General features: G+C 42.5%; 1 protein-coding gene across 5 annotated transcripts in view; it reads right to left on the bottom strand.

The window, feature by feature from the left end:
- Positions 1-16,359, bottom strand: part of TTC39B (tetratricopeptide repeat domain 39B) — a 906,668-nt gene that overhangs the window by 19,985 nt on the left and 870,324 nt on the right. For 4 of the 5 annotated variants that reach the window (XM_069626054.1, XM_069626053.1, XM_069626052.1 and 1 more), the window contains 2 exons: positions 6,927-7,044; positions 6,727-6,843 (listed from right to left, as the gene is read on the bottom strand). In XM_069626054.1, coding sequence (XP_069482155.1) covers positions 6,727-6,843; positions 6,927-7,044 — 235 coding nt within the window. Of the gene's footprint in view, positions 1-6,722; positions 6,844-6,926; positions 7,045-16,359 lie in introns of those variants that run through there. The other variant, XM_069626056.1, reaches the window with a different exon arrangement.

The following is a 16,359-nucleotide window of genomic DNA, read 5'->3' as shown; positions in this document are numbered from 1 at the left end:
TACTCCCTTTGGTTTCGACCCTTTATCTGACTGGACCAGTACATGTTAACAAGGAAAACAAGGATCTATTAGTGGGCAATTTGACAAATAGTGTGTCAAGTACATTGACCCTGAAGACCTGTTGCCATCAAAGAAATTACACCGAACATATCAAGCAAAATATTGCATTTGAAGTCTGTGGCTCCAATAAAACAAAGCGGTGCACTTTCTCGGTCATGATGTTGTAGTGAGAAAGTACCAGACTTTTTTATGTGTTCTATGTATTTACATATACATGAAGCACATGTGTGACATATGGCAAAGCCAATAAGGCATTCCTCCACAGCTTAATCCAAACCCTACCCCCATCCCGACAGAAAAGCTTTCATGAGTGATCATGAGTGATTATTAACACTTCACCATAGCTCAAATCGGGAATTTATTGTCTTATAGTGGCCCCAAAATCCCAGATAGGCCCAGAGGAATCAGAGTCAATCCAACCATACTCAGTGGCTAGTGCACAAAAAACCACAACTTTATTCACATTGAAAAAAAAAAGCCAGGACAGCATACAAGCATTCAAGTCTCGCTGCTCTCAACATATCAATCAAAAACAATTGCTTAAGAACTACAAACTCATCATCACGGAGGTCATGGAGTCTTTTGGCTTACTGTTTCACTACACCCGACCATCAAAAGGTTGTTTGTGTCCTTCTGAAGCCGAATTAATCTGTGAGTATACTGCTTACCTCTTGGGAATTGCTATCTAGTGCCTTCTTTCCATTGTTCCGATCCTCTCTAATTTCTCTTTAGTCTTGGGACTAGTGGCCAGCCACTGTCTGAGCTCTGCATGGATACGTATTTCTGTGGATTCAGCCTTTTGAGTTTTCCTGAGGCCATGAGGCCTATGCTCATTCAGAGACATGATGAGTCTTCCATTTTTAATAAGATGGCTTCCCCACTACACTCTTGCTTCTGTGTTAGCGAGCTATACTCGCATGTCGTTCATGTTGCATTCACCTTATACATTGGTCATGTTCTTCATCTCTGTGGTTGCCATGTTAATTTTCTTCATGCCTGAATGCATATATTACATTGTACGTGTTCTTCGTCTGGAGTGCATATTTGCTTAATGTCTAATGCATGCTCCTTTACTGTTACAACGTTAGCAAGATATCTCATTGTGGTGGTGTGCCCCTTTTCACGCTGGGTGGAAGCAGGAAGTTGTGCACACCCGGATGCGAAATGCGCAGCAATGTTCCTGTTAATGGACGTATTCCCTAGGTGGGGAATTTGTGATGTAATACGCTCAGACAATGGCACACATTTCGTAAATGACCTTTTCAAAGAAGTGACATGATTGTTGGGTGTGAAACACAAAAGGTGTTCGATGTACCACCCGCAGGCAAACGGGTGGTCGAGAAGATCAACGGCCTCCTTAAAAGTAGACTCTCAAAATTGTGTCACACCCCAAAAAAGAATTGGGTGTATTGCCTTCCCCTCGCACTGTTTCAACTCAGAACGCAGCCTAGTAACAACCATCATTTGTCCCCGCAAGAGATAGTGACGGGGAGGCGCATTCAAACACCACTACCTCCGGTGAGGCAGGCATCAGACGCTCATGTAGCTGCGACAGTGCTGGGGGACGAGTTTAAATAATATCTTACTCAACTGACAAGAGCTGCGCGAAGTATAGCAAAACAGATAGCGCCCCCATTTACAACAGAAAGTGAAACAGACACAAACACCCCAGCGGCAAACAGTTCAACGCTGCAGTTAATGCCCGGAAAAAGTGTATATGTGCTTAGTATTGTGCAGAGATGGAATTCTCCAAGATTTCACAGCCCTTATGAAGTAGTGTTTTGCATACCTTCTGCTGTGAAGGTTAAGGGCCTGGAATACTGGGTACACCTCTCTGATGTAAGAAAAGCACACGACAGCACAGCACCCCATGGGGAACAACCACAAGAACGGGAAAGTGCAGTACCATAAGTAAAAAGTACAGAAAAAGAAAATGGGTGCAGAATTTTGTGGCCATGTATAGCATTATGAAATATATATAGATAAGAAGTAAAACATGATGTTGATAAGATGCAAGTCTCGCCTCGCATGAATGCAACGGAATTGCCTGTTGAGGAGACACATGATGGTATATTGTTTATTTGTGTGACTCTAACCAATTCATATCGCCCCTTCAGGTCCAACCATGGTGGAAAGGAGGGCCCTCACTGACAACACTACAAATGTAGATCGCAAGAGGGACGAAGTTAGTAATACTAGAGCTCATAGTTTTGAGTGTGGGTTGTACTTTGTTGCCATTGTGTTTTCCATAATGTTGTTTTGCTTAGATTTGTAATGGAGCATTATTTTTTATTTTGGGTAAAATAAAAGAGCGGGGGGTACAAGGTAAAACTAATACAAGATGGTTTGAGCCTCATTTAGAATGGGTTTAAAGAAATATGGGCCCACAATGCCTCTACAAATATTAATCTCTGCACAAGAACCAAACTGTTAAAATCCCAGCTCTTACATATGCTGCTATGAATTATGATGTTGATGAAGTATCAAATGACTATAATGTTGACAATCCAACGTTTAATGTAATGGTATTGCCATATGTACATATGCACGCAACCAGGGAACCTACCTCAGACGGCGAGAATATGCACTGTAAGCCCACATTCTTCAACCATGCAAACGTATTGAATCTCACAGTCTTGGCAGAGTGATAGTGAACACAATGATGAAACATGGACAGACATTTTCCCTATACGATATCAGAGGGTGAAAAAGTTATACAATAAGGTAGGGGGAAATAGAAGACGGAAAAGGGGGGCGGAACACAAAAGATACGATGATGCATACCATGGCCTGGGATTAGATACTGTAGAAGACCCCCGCCACCCTGACCAATCTAACAAATGGTATTCAGATATGAGTGCCATGGCTAAATAGGCGACCAACGAAAGTTGTTATGTCTGCTCTTTGATACCCCATGCCTCTGGAATGCCCAAGGTCCTTGTGCCCCAAGAAGCACCTTTGTCAGATGCCCAGTGTCTCATTCATCTAGCCCTTTGTAGGATTCGGAGTACCTTCCAGGCACACACAGTAACAGTACAAATGCTGCAGAACGAGAGAACATGCAATAGGAAACATCAAGGAGAACTTTGTGTGAAGGAGCCGTTCTTTATCATGAAAGGGTCAATGCTTACTGAAAACAAATGGCAAGAAGAGACAATAACGTGCAAGGCAGAAGCGCTGTGAGGACTGTCGGAAGAAAAATGTCAATGGGTCGAACCAACATGCACTCCAAAGTAGTCCCACTACATCGCCAAACAGACCTGGGTGACAGCCCTTGAAAAACCTATCAAGATACAGCAAGAAATACAGTACGAACTTTGCTTTCATGGAGAAGGGAAGGTGTCCACGGGGTCGAACAAACACTGCAACAAAACACTTATCCTCCCAGACATGAAGATGACCATGCGGTTGATGACCATACAAAACCGGTACGTCCTAGACCTCCTCACAGCAATGGACGGCGGAGTTTGCCGAAAAATCGGGAGTGCATGTTGTACATTTGTACCTTCTGCCGATGCTGACAATGGAACTTTATCACACGTGATAACTGCAGCGCACAACATTGGTGAAAGAATGAAGAAGGAAGAGGGGATCCAACCAAGCAACTGGTTTGACGACATTTTTGACTGGGTCCCTTCCTGGTTCGGAACTATGATGAAAATACTTGTTCCAATTATCATTTTCCTGTTACTTTTTTTTGTGTGTGCCAGGTAGGGGTTCGATGTTGTGCAAAATCAATGCCTAGTTCTGCAATGATGATGGTGATGATGGGCAAACTGACAAAGGTGCAAACTATGAAGGATGTGCAAACGAAGACCGGAGAACCTTGCAACCCTAAATATATGACAGCAGTATATCATAAGCCAGAGGACAGGGTGGATAGTTTGTATCATACCACAATCAAGAGTTGGAATGGTATAAGGAAGTGTGGGTGGACCTGGATGGGGATGGGGGAATATACACGACATGTCCCCCTGATGAATATGCCAGGAGAGGTCAAAACTTACACGGTGTCTGTAGGGCTTGGATGCCCATAAAAGGGACACCTGCCTGGAATGAGACGGTACTGGAGGCGGAGCACTACAGGAATGCTAATAATGTGAAAAGTAATTTGTTACTTTAAATGTAATGAAAGCGCAGAATGTAAGGAAGGAGGGGGTCGGTTTGCCCCCGTCCCCATACATTCAACACGAAAGGGACCACCTGCTCTTGCAATGTTGGAGGGGATACCTTCCTTGCCCTTCTGTGAGCTCAGTGGACTAGTCCCTTGCACTCACAAAGGTGGGGCTATTGCAGGATACATCTGGACTCCATTTTGTGTACCCCAGACTCCATCTTTGGACTAGGCCACATTCTGGTATTTGTGAAGCCTTCTCTCCCCTCTGCAGCGCAGCGCACAGCGAGCACTGACAGCCTCCAACTTTTTCCTCCTGCGCCACCCAAGTCCATTTCTCACGGATGCCCTGGTGCGAAGTGTTGCAAGCGAACACTGTATTCTTTTTATCCTTCCTCTGAGATCACTGCCCTGTGTGTGACCGGGCCGAATCATGACTTGTGGCCCATCTATCTCAACAAACCCGCTCCTGCACCTCTCACCCCCACGGTTGGAAAATTACTGCCTGCTCAACCTTGTGCCACTCTAAGCCTTCCTTTGATGTAACAGAAGTGTGACCCTTCATTGCTGACCACCCTCGAGTGCCCCCAATAAAAACCAAGCTCCTGTCATTATATATTCTCTCTTAAACTCAAATATGTCAATCGATCCCTTCCCGCTCTGAATTGCCAGACCCGACAACTGTTAATCACACCCCCAACAAGTTACTTGGAGGGCAAGACCCCCACACCTTTCACCTCGCCAATGATCTGAAGTGGATAATATAAATATGTGTGTACAATGTATAGGCCTCTATTAATGCTAAAGGTTTAGTATTTACTGCATGTCTTGTGATAGCATGTAGATTAGTTAGACAGTACCAGCCGCCTCCCCTGGACCCAACCCAACCTTCACGTTGCACCGACCAGCCCAGCTGGACCACGTGGTGCCCGCCAACCCGCCAAGCTACCAGCCAATCTCGTGGAGCCGGCCCCGAAAGCACAATACTAGGACCCATTCCCTCACCAATCCAAATGTAACTTGTAGACACTATAGAAAGGTTCACTGATGACGCTGTAACCCTTTATAATGTATTGTATCTGTATTGTTTGCCAGGGTGCTCTCAAGGCAGCAGAGTTCTCTGGATGCTGAATTTTACATGAAGACTTGCCTCTCACAACCAATCTCTTGGTCTCATTCCCTACTGGGATGTACAAAGTCTTATTTGCGATGTGGGGATTGAGCACCTTCAAGGGCTAATGGGATGCTGCGGCTGGACCAATACCCAGGCTTCTGTGGGCCAATTAAGTATTAGGCTAGGCCGGGGAGCTCTAACGTGAATTCCAGATGTTTTGGACTACAACTCCCATGATAGCTCATTTTTGCTACCTAACCCAAAGATGGTGGATACCAATATGTACTTGTTGCATAGAGCTGCAAGTGGTTCAGTGAACAAACGCTCTGTTACAATTGTAGTCTGCCCAAGAGACTGAGCAGAGAAAGGGGGGCAGCAGAGTGGAGGTAAGAGGAAAAGGAGCTAAAACACACAGATTAAAAGTGAAGGAGGAACACCAAACAAGAGCGGGTAACGAATGTGGAGAGAGAGGGGGAGAGAAAGAGAGAGAGAGAGAGAGAGAGAGAGAGAGAGAGAGAGAGACAGACAGAAACAGAGAGACAGAGAGAGAGAAGGCATTAAGGACAAGGGCAGGAAAGTAATCCCAGGAAGGAAGGGGTATCTTGAGATATCGGCAAAGAAAGTGCTCCTAAGGTGGGGAGAGGGCCGACCAAGGGCAGAAGGCTTCCCAAGATAAGGGGACAGTTGAATCGTAGTACCACCTAAATTACCAATGTAACATAGCAAGCCAGGAGGGGAAAAGCAGAGATAACTCAGGGGTGCACTTTTGTATGCTGTGCAAGATCCCTGCCATTTAACCAAAGGGTGCTGGCTGTTGGTGTTGGGTAGCTTAGTTTGGGAGGAACTATTAAGTGTTATATGTGACCCAGAGATATAAAAAAGTGCTCATGACACTATAAACATCCCTGAGACAGACGAATAGAACTGCTCGGGAGGCAGCCTCTGAACTTAAAGAGAGGGAAACACGGAGGACCAGAGGGAAGTTAATGTGATGGTTAGGTACCAGGCGGGCTGCTGTAGTATTTCTATCCCCAGCACTGCTGGTTGAGGTATTCCTAAACCATGTTGACACTATAATAAATGAGGTAGAGAACTTAATTGTTCGAGTTTCCTGCTGACCCATCCGCCATTCCACCTCGACATTGCTACTCCCAACAGAATGTATTGGCCACCCTCTTTACAGGGATTTGTGGGGGACAATGAAAACATTTTGAGCATTCCAATTGGCTCAGCAGAGGTTATTAAGAAGGGAGAGGGCAACCAGCAGTAGTGTCTTACAGAATGTTATTAGAAGTGAACTGGAGTTGGCTAAGTACATTTAATTCACTTTAAACATAAGTGGCAATACTAAGATGCACCATAACATCGTCTTTCAATGTCAATTAAGCAAAAGTAGCTAAAACAAATTGATGTGCATAGAAAACGTGTCTACACTTACTTTGCAGTCTCAATATATTTAATTGCTTTGTCCAGGTCTCCTTGCTGTTTGTGCAAAAGTCCCAACTCGTACCACGTAAATGGCACCAAGTAATGATCATATTTTATTCGTTTCTCACTAAAATGAAAGAAAATAAGGTGTTAGTCCAGAACATGTTCAACACAAAAAACAATCATTCTAAACACGCAATTAACAGATACCTTTGGATAACTTGATTGAAACACAATTCTGCTTGCAAAAGTCGTCCCAGGTGCTTCAAACAGAGGCCTTTCAGTAGCTGAACCAAACACTGGTCGTCTGCATGATACTCTGTTGGCTCTGGAGAAGAGAAATACAATGTGAAGGTGGGCACCACAGTGGTTGGATCCTTTAATATAAATAAAGTTAATTTAGAAAAATTGTATAATGTTTTGTTTTAACCTGGAGCTGCCAGTCTATAAGTGATCCTGTGGCATCCGGATCGCACTAAACAAATTGCAGGAAAAAAGTAAGGTAATGATACCGTACTTAAGACTGGTGCTTCTCAGTTGACCTTAAATAAGGTTGCTCAATCATATATAGCTCTTGCGTGAAGTAATTCGAATGTCAAACAAAATCTATTTCCAAATGGTACAAAGTTTTCCAAGAGAAATGTTTAATTCACATTTCTTGATTTTATATTTCTTGATTAGTTCAAATATTGTGAGGCAACTCAAAATCGATAGGTCAATTATTCACAATAGTACATATGCCAATGCATTTCGGTCTAAGACCATCTTCAGGGCTGTACTGAAGTGAGTGTAGAATCTACATAATGTTAACATCAAACATTCATCACAATACACATAAATTTAATCAATAATTTGAAACCAAGTAAAGCACATACCCCAAATAGATCCAGATAGATGTTGAACACGTAGGAGAAAAATAAATATGGAAAATATGTCAACACACGTCATATCTCTAACCAATCATAGTTGTTTACCATTTTTGTTTCCCGTGCCCTGTACCTGCTAATTGTGAGTTGTCCTCTCCTGTGAATGCGTTCGTAGAACGTCTCCAGTATTCCTATTAATTGTAAGAGGGGAAGTATGTGTTACGTATACTATCGCTATATCCAAAAATGTAACTATTTGAGCCGAAAAGGTTAAATGGGCTCTTACCTGCACACGTATGTTTCGCGCGCGGGACCGATCACGCTCGCTGTACAAGCGAAAGTGAACTGCGCGCGGCCAATAATGCTTTTAAGGGTAGTCATGGGAACCAGGGCGGGGCGTCGAGCAGCAGCAATGTTGCTGCTGCACGTACGCCTGTTCGCCTCGGGACCCACCGTCCTACGGGAGCGCAGGGGGGCGGGACTATTGCCATGACTACAAGGTGTGTGTATGTAGTGTGTTGCTAATGATGGAATAAACTTGTGTGGATAGGGGACAAAGCTTAAGCAATTAGTAAAAACAATATACGTGACCTCGTACTGTATCCGTATACATGTTCTGTAAATGTCAATAAACGTAGATATTAGATAAGGTAAGAACCTAGTTATATGGGGTGGATCATGTGACCCATACATGCATTTCTAAATATTTTAAACTGTTTCATAATGTGCAATTAGTGCATGTTTATGTAAGTACATAAGTAACAAAGTACATCATCAAGTTCAATCACACATTTATAATGTGTCCTCAGTTGTGTCTGGATCTAAGTCCATAGCGCTTCTCCATCCAGAAAAATAATAATAAGAAACCACATTCCTGGAAAAAACCGTAAATCTGTTTTTTTAGAGAAAACACATATAATTAATCTCTTCATTAATTCCCTTCGGAGTAAGGGAACTTAGTCTGTCTATCCAGAACGTTTCTCGTTGATCAATTCTTTTTTGTAGATCCTCATGTCTTTCTCTTCTTTGGACTCTTTCCAGGACTACAAATTTGATCTGTGCCAGATTATGTTGTTTACTCTGCCAGTGTCTTGCTACTGCAGAGCTTGCAGTCTTGTTCCTGATACAAGATCTGTGTTCGTTCCACCTGATCTTTGCTGTGCGTTGTGTTTGTCCGACGTAGTACAAACCACAAGGACATTTAATTCCATATATGATTCCTGCCGTGTCACATGTGGCATAGCATTTCAGTTTAATTTTTTCTCCAGTGTATGGATGATTTATGGTTTGTCCTTTCATGATATATCCACAGTTGCTGCAGTTGAGGCATGGAAATGTACCTATGCGGTCTGTGCTTCTCTTCTTTTGTGGGGGTCTGGTGTGGACTAATCTGTCTTTCAAGTTGGAACTTCTCTGGTAAGCAAATGTAGGGGGTTCTTTAAATAGGTGTTCTACCCTCTTGTCACATGTTACAGTGTTCCAATTTTTCTTTATGATTGACTTGATCCGATTGCTTTGGCGTGAATATTTCGATACAAACACCAGTGGGGGACAAATATCCTGTTTGTGTATTTTGGGTTTGAGTAGTTCTTCTCTATCCTGTGAAACCGTACGTATTTCTGCTGATGTAACTTCCTCTGTTGAATAACCGCGGGCTAGAAATTTCTTACCCATCTCTTTTACAGCTCTTTCGTATTCACTCTGGTTACTCACAATCCTTTTCACTCGAAGCAATTGACTGTAAGGTAAATTCTTGATCAGGCTGGGTTGATGAAAACTTAGTCTGTGTAACAGACTATTCCTATCTGTGCTTTTCCTATAGATAGTAGTTTGATATTCTGTTTCTGTGACAGTGATCTCAACGTCTAGAAAATGAATGGATTCTCGTGAATATTCGTATGTGAACTGAATTCGTGGGTCTATGTTGTTAATGTAACCAAAAAATTCCAATAGGTGTGATTCTGTGCTCTTCCAGATGCCGAAAATGTCATCTATGTACCGGATCCAGGTAATAAGGTCTTGATTCCATAAGTTGTTTGTCAGGACATGTTCTGTTTCGAACTTGTGCATGAAGGAGTTTGCGTATGAAGGGGCCATGGTTGCTCCCATGGCAGTACCTGCAACCTGTAGGTAAAATCCGTCTTTAAATTGGAAGTATGAATTGTTACTAATGAATTCCAACAGTCCCATGATGAACTCTTTTTGTGCAGCTATTTCTCCTTCCCTCAGGAGCATCCACTCCACCGCTTCTCTGCGAAACATACGTGTGCAGGTAAGAGCCCATTTAACCTTTTCGGCTCAAATAGTTACATTTTTGGATATAGCGATAGTATACGTAACACATACTTCCCCTCTTACAATTAATAGGAATACTGTACTGGAGACGTTCTACGAACGCATTCACAGGAGAGGACAACTCACAATTAGCAGGTACAGGGCACGGGAAACAAAAATGGTAAACAACTATGATTGGTTAGAGATATGACGTGTGTTGACATATTTTCCATATTTATTTTTCTCCTACGTGTTCAACATCTATCTGGATCTATTTGGGGTATGTGCTTTACTTGGTTTCAAATTATTGATTAAATTTATGTGTATTGTGATGAATGTTTGATGTTAACATTATGTAGATTCTACACTCACTTCAGTACAGCCCTGAAGATGGTCTTAGACCGAAATGCATTGGCATATGTACTATTGTGAATAATTGACCTATCGATTTTGAGTTGCCTCACAATATTTGAACTAATCAAGAAATATAAAATCAAGAAATGTGAATTAAACATTTCTCTTGGAAAACTTTGTACCATTTGGAAATAGATTTTGTTTGACATTCGAATTACTTCACGCAAGAGCTATATATGATTGAGCAACCTTATTTAAGGTCAACTGAGAAGCACCAGTCTTAAGTACGGTATCATTACCTTACTTTTTTCCTGCAATTGGCTCTGGAGAAGAGAACATCATTTACAGTCATGTTTACAGTGATGAAATGCATGTGAACGTTTCGTTTCTTAGCACCTGAGCAGAGCTTTTCCACACGCCAGGGAGATCCAAGGCATGGAAAGCTGGCTGGTGCAAGTAATTATACAGCATAATAGTAGACCGGGGCTGTCCAACTCTAGGACTTGAGGGCCAGATCCATGCCGGGTTTTCAGGATACCTCTCATTAATATTCATGAGATACATTTGCACATTTTTCCTCATGAATATTAATGAGCAATATCCTAAAAACCTGTCAGGATTCTGGCTCTCAATGCCCAGAGTCGGACAGCCCATAGTATACAGTTGAAAATCCCAGCATTAATCCTGCCCTCCACATAGCCAAAGTAAATGGAATCGTATTTAAATGTGAGCCTCCAAAACAAAATAGGATGAATGACTTCCCTGCTTAATTATAGCTGTCAAAAAAATAATAGAAAGGACTTTAAGATCCCCAACAGGTCTGTTTAGCTTGAAGTGTATACATTTTATGGTCAACTTTATTTAGGATCACAGTCTACCACGAATTTGTGAATACTACTCTTTAAGCCAGTAGTCGGAGGTCATTCTCCCTAAGAAACTGCGTATTGCAGAGTAGAGGCCAAAAGCCCTGCGCTGGACAGCCACACTAGCAACCCGTGTGGCCTAATACTCCACACATGTGATCCAACGGCCCTAGCTCCCTGAGCCGCATTTTAGGGAAATGTTAGGAGCTAAAACAGCGACAAAGTGTTGATTCTTGCAAGAAATGAGTATACAATGCGTGAATTGTATTTTGCCCTCCTCTCTACTCTGACCCTTTATTTCATGGTACAGGTTAGGTAAACACGCTATTTTTACATTAGAAAATTCAAAAGGCACATGTCAGATTAAGGTTTGGCCTCCGACACTGGCACAAGCGTAAAACGGCTTAAAACATGCTTGGCCACAAAAAGGAATTTGTTTTGCTCCTTATGTACAACATACTGGTTTGCATATTTGCACTGTAAAGATCTTAAATGTGTGTATGCAATGTCTTAAGCATCTGCAGCGGACAAGGATGGTTTGAAAGCACTTGTACCGTGTCCTACAATGTATTGGTTGCATTATTCCAATTTCTAATAACATTACATTTGTAGATAGAAGCAGGAGGAATCTGGGAAGAAGTGATAAGGACTGAAACAAAATGCATTAGTACTCAATTTATCAAACCCAAAAGGACGAAGAGCTGAGTCGGTATTGCCTAAATATAGATGCCCGGAGTGAGTGCTTAGCCTAATTAGCTATATTTCCGGAAGAAATAAAGAAAACAATGGACAGTATTTTTGCTGGGGACCACAGTTTACAACTTGAATTGGCTCTGTGTCACAAAGGATTCCCCCTACCTTAGGTTTGAATTTTGTCCTTGATCAGCGTAATGTTTGGCATGAGTTCAGTGGCCTTAGTCTGGCTATCAATTGGCATGCCAAGGATGTCTTTATAAACATATTCAGTACACTTGGAAAAACTTACTGCTATATGCTGCAATCGCGGGGCTAAGGGATTCTGCGGCTGGAATAGCTTGGAAAATGACTTTCACTTTTAAATGAGCTCCAATATGGAAAGGGAGGAGCAATAAACAGGGAGATGGTTGCTATCTGGATTGAGAGAAAAGCACCCAAATGCCATTTTGGGAGAGGCATTGCCACAAGTTCTTCAATATTTGCCTCCTTTAAACGAAATGTCACAAAAGCCTTGTGAGGTTTTCGACCATCCGCAGGGGAAGTGTGCACTCGCCTGGGGTGTTTTGATATTTTTTTAAAGAAATTGAATGTTGGTAGATAGACCTCCGGGAAATGTGTGGGGCTAATCCACACACATTTCCCAATGCTCACCGCCCAACAAACACATAGTCAAGTGTACTCTGGGGGACACAACCTACCGGTGCAGTCATCCGGTCATGTTCAGCTGAAATGTGACAGCCACGGGCAATGTTCCCTCTAAGCTGTGCGCATGTGCGCTTGCCCAGCTTCCTTCTGAGTGCCGCTCAGAAGACTTTTAGCAGCGCACACAGGCAATTCTCACCTATTCAAAAAGATTTAATAAGGCACAAGCCATAGCAATTACCTGAAATGTTCTTTCTCTTAAAATAAGCAACTAGTCTTGATACTCTGCTAATTTGCATTTCACTAATAGGCACCTAAAATCCCTAACAGCAAAATACAACACAAGAGGTTAAAAACTAATATGAAAAACTGGCTCCATGAACAGAGGCATCTATTCAAGATATGCCTGCACACATTAACCAAAAATGTTCCCTCACCACCCATGACTTCTAAACCTGACTCTACCACACTTTTACCTTATGACTTTAAATTCTGTCCCAGAGTACATTAAGTTACTACCGGACAACCTTGACTCGTCCTCTCTTGGCTCTGAGAAAGGTTAGCAGACCTGTACCTACATCCACTTGTTTTATGTTTGTTGTAACATGAATAACGTTCATGCGCCAGAATTTCTGTTACTCATTGTGCCTTACCAAAAGCGTCACCCACACTGTATAATCCAACTACCAGCTCAAATATCGGATACTGACTGTAAGGAAGCAGGCTACTTGAATGTGGAGACTTGTCCCATACTTTCTCTTCTTTGTACATATGTCACCCAAGTGCTTTGAAGCGGCCCCCTTGTAAGTTAACGCATTATAAAACTCAAATATTAATTTGCCCTCTAAAGATTATGAAAATACAAGTGTGATGCTCAGCGTCTCCTAACATTACCCTATAAGTAGAGAGCATCATTGCAGAATCATTTAATTAGCCTACAAGGGATAATGGGTATGGACTATGCCTGGAATTACTCGTCCGTAGTATCAGGGCACCGGATATTCAGACCGTAGAATGTTTCTCACACAATCTGCATTGTTTCCAAGTGTTCAGAGTTCCTTTGGGCATAGACCTTCACACGTTATATGGTAACATGCTTCTATACAAAAACTGTTTCACTGAGCACTTGTGTAATCCTACACAATGATATAAGGGTGGGGTATATTGCAAACAATCTTGTATGCACTGTAAAATAATTGTGTACATTCAAAGTCATGACATTCTTAAAATTCACATCATATGTTGAGGCATTTAAATATGCCTTGCATGCAAAGTATTGTGGGTCTGGAAATATCCCAGTGAGTGTTTACTGCTACAATCCCTCACTTTTTACAGTGCTCGATCAACTAATATTGGAGGAAGCACAGGGGCCCAGGGAAGGGTTTGGGTGTAAGCATCACTCCTTGTGGGTGATGAACAAACCAGCACATTTAAAAAACCAAGGCAGATATTTCAGCAGTACACTGAAAGAAATGTGTTATGTGTTTGCTAAAGGATAGGAAATTTTAGTACCCATCTAGACAACAACACCTTTTTCTTTCTATGCTCAGCTGCTGAGGGCTTTTCAATATTACCATGTACTCTGTGTGCATCGTCTTGGGCAGCCACCTGCATCTTATTTAACTGATAACAAAGAATTACAGAAGATGGATCCATAGTTACAGAAGAAGGCACTCAATCAGTTGTTTCTCTGATGAATGGATGCTATTAACTTAAAAGGCATATATGTGTGATTTTCTTCAACAGGCTCCATAATAAACCTCAGTAAGGCTCTGCTTTAATTTTATCTAGGCTGTGGTACGGAAGGGTGGGCAAAAGTGTACACTTTATTATGTGTCCTGTCATGTCACTCCCTATGTCAGGGATACAAGCAGGGCTCTAATCAGATTTTGCTCCCTAATTGGAGTCAAATGTTTTTTCAGGGAGTAAAAAAGTAATTAGCCTTGCCAATAGGGATACTTTCTGCTTATTAAAAGATGTTCTTTCCCCATAAAATTCCTTTTGAGATCGGGCATTGATATTATTAGAGTTCCTTCCTTCGTACGCCCATGCTCTACTGGTCACAAATGAAAAAAAATATCAGTGGAGCTTTGTGGGTTGAAAGCAATGATATGTTCATATGTTTTGTTAGGCACATTTTCCATTTTTAGGGAGTAGACATGCATGGTGCATATGTCTCTTAGTTCGAAGGCTGGTGTTATCAATAGCCACAGGAGAATGTAATGTGGATATTAAGCAGAGACACAGGAATTTTGGATCATCATATCCTAAGGTGTGCAGGTATTCTGATGCAATTATCATCCTTACACACATTATTAGAAGCATGTTCTCCTTGCCCTTGAATTACTTCACTAAAGTGGCATTAGAACTCCTTTCAGCATGTTTTTGACACATTGCTTTTTAATTGCCATTAATCCATCAGCAAATTCTGTCTGAGTTTCTTGACAGCCACATCAGTTATGACAAGATATATTTGAGGGCCACAAATGCAAGGGACGTCGTTTGCAGCAATAACAGGCTGGCAAGCCAGCCTATTTAAGAAGTGGAACCCACCTACCCCAACCCACAACCAAGAGCCAACCTACCTAACGGTCAATGAACAATAACGCACCAGCCTTGATAAAGACCCCTTGGGTCGAAACACGTGTCGGCTGAAAACAAGACTATCGAATCAAGAATAAAATTCCCTTGCCATTAACACTTTGATCCACAGACACTTTGATCCACAGACAGGAAGATGGGCGGGACTTAGTAGTACATGTTGTAACCCCTTAGGTTTCATGTTGCAAAGCACCCTGGTTATGGCCTCACGCATAACAGAAGATTGTTGGTGGGCTACACCAATCACTGTGGCCCATTTGGCTTTAAAAGAGAACAAAGAAAGTGGTCAAGAAGGCCACTGAGCGATTCAGCGCTAATGCCAAAAATAAAGGTTGTAACATAGGCAGCGTTCAGCTGTTAATTTGTGGGTGACTTGACCAAGTCCCCAGAGAACCAATTATAGGATGAAGTCAAACAGTGAACTGCGCCAAGTTACAGAAAGTGCATCAAAATCCTTGTCCAAATGAGTGCGCAATTCCTTGAAATAAAGGGGATCTAAAGGGCCCTTGAATCATTTGTCTGCCGGAAGGCTGTTATTCGAATTGTGCAGTTGCAATCGCATTTGTTAATCAGAATTCGGAAGTATATTTAGAATCCCCTTTATTTCAAGGAATTGCGCACTCATTTGGACAAGGATCTCTGGCCTCAAAGGAAGAGCTTGGCTCGAAACACGTGTCAGGCTGTCCTGTATCAAATTAAAATATATCACAATTGGTTTTGATGCACTTTCTGTAACTTGGTGCACTTCACTGTTTGACTTCATCCTATAATTAGCTTTAAAAGAGGGTTGAGCCCCTCTTTTGGCAGATCATCCTTCGAAAGGAGTAAGAAGGACGACTCATTTGGACCCTGGCTGAATGTACAGTCTGCCTTACAGCTTCCGCCAGTGAAGGAAGGCCAAGATTTCCAAGAGGGAAGCACGATCCCTCCCCTAAACATCTCCGAGGGAACAGAGGGAGATACCGGACTCCGAGGATCTGCCCAGCAGCTCCAGAACCGGTACCCAGCCAGCACACAACATGCCCTGCTAGGTTCTGCCAGAAAGCTCCCTAGGTGGGACGTGCCAGAGAGTCTCTGAAGAAAGAACAAGGCCATTGCCTGCAAACACTCTTCTCTGCTTTGGGCCGTCTGCCTTAAAGAACAACACAAGCCCTGCGAAGAAGCAAGGAGGAGTGCCACAACAAGCATCAACCAGCGTCCATCTTTTAAGGACATTTTCGAGGCAGTCGAGCCCTCGAACCTCAATTGGCTGCACCACTGACTGTTGTCGCGCTGCAGTCACTAAAGCCGTCCGAGACGCCTCGACCAGCATTCCAGATCCACCAACCAGCACTGTCTTGACCCTGA

This window comes from Ambystoma mexicanum, chromosome 6p, assembly GCF_040938575.1.
Source record: "Ambystoma mexicanum isolate Mex_15411 chromosome 6p, UKY_AmexF1_1, whole genome shotgun sequence".
Taxonomy (NCBI): domain Eukaryota; kingdom Metazoa; phylum Chordata; class Amphibia; order Caudata; family Ambystomatidae; genus Ambystoma; species Ambystoma mexicanum.
The sequence above is the reverse complement of the archived record's forward strand: the minus strand, read 5'-3'. Positions and strand labels throughout refer to the sequence as shown.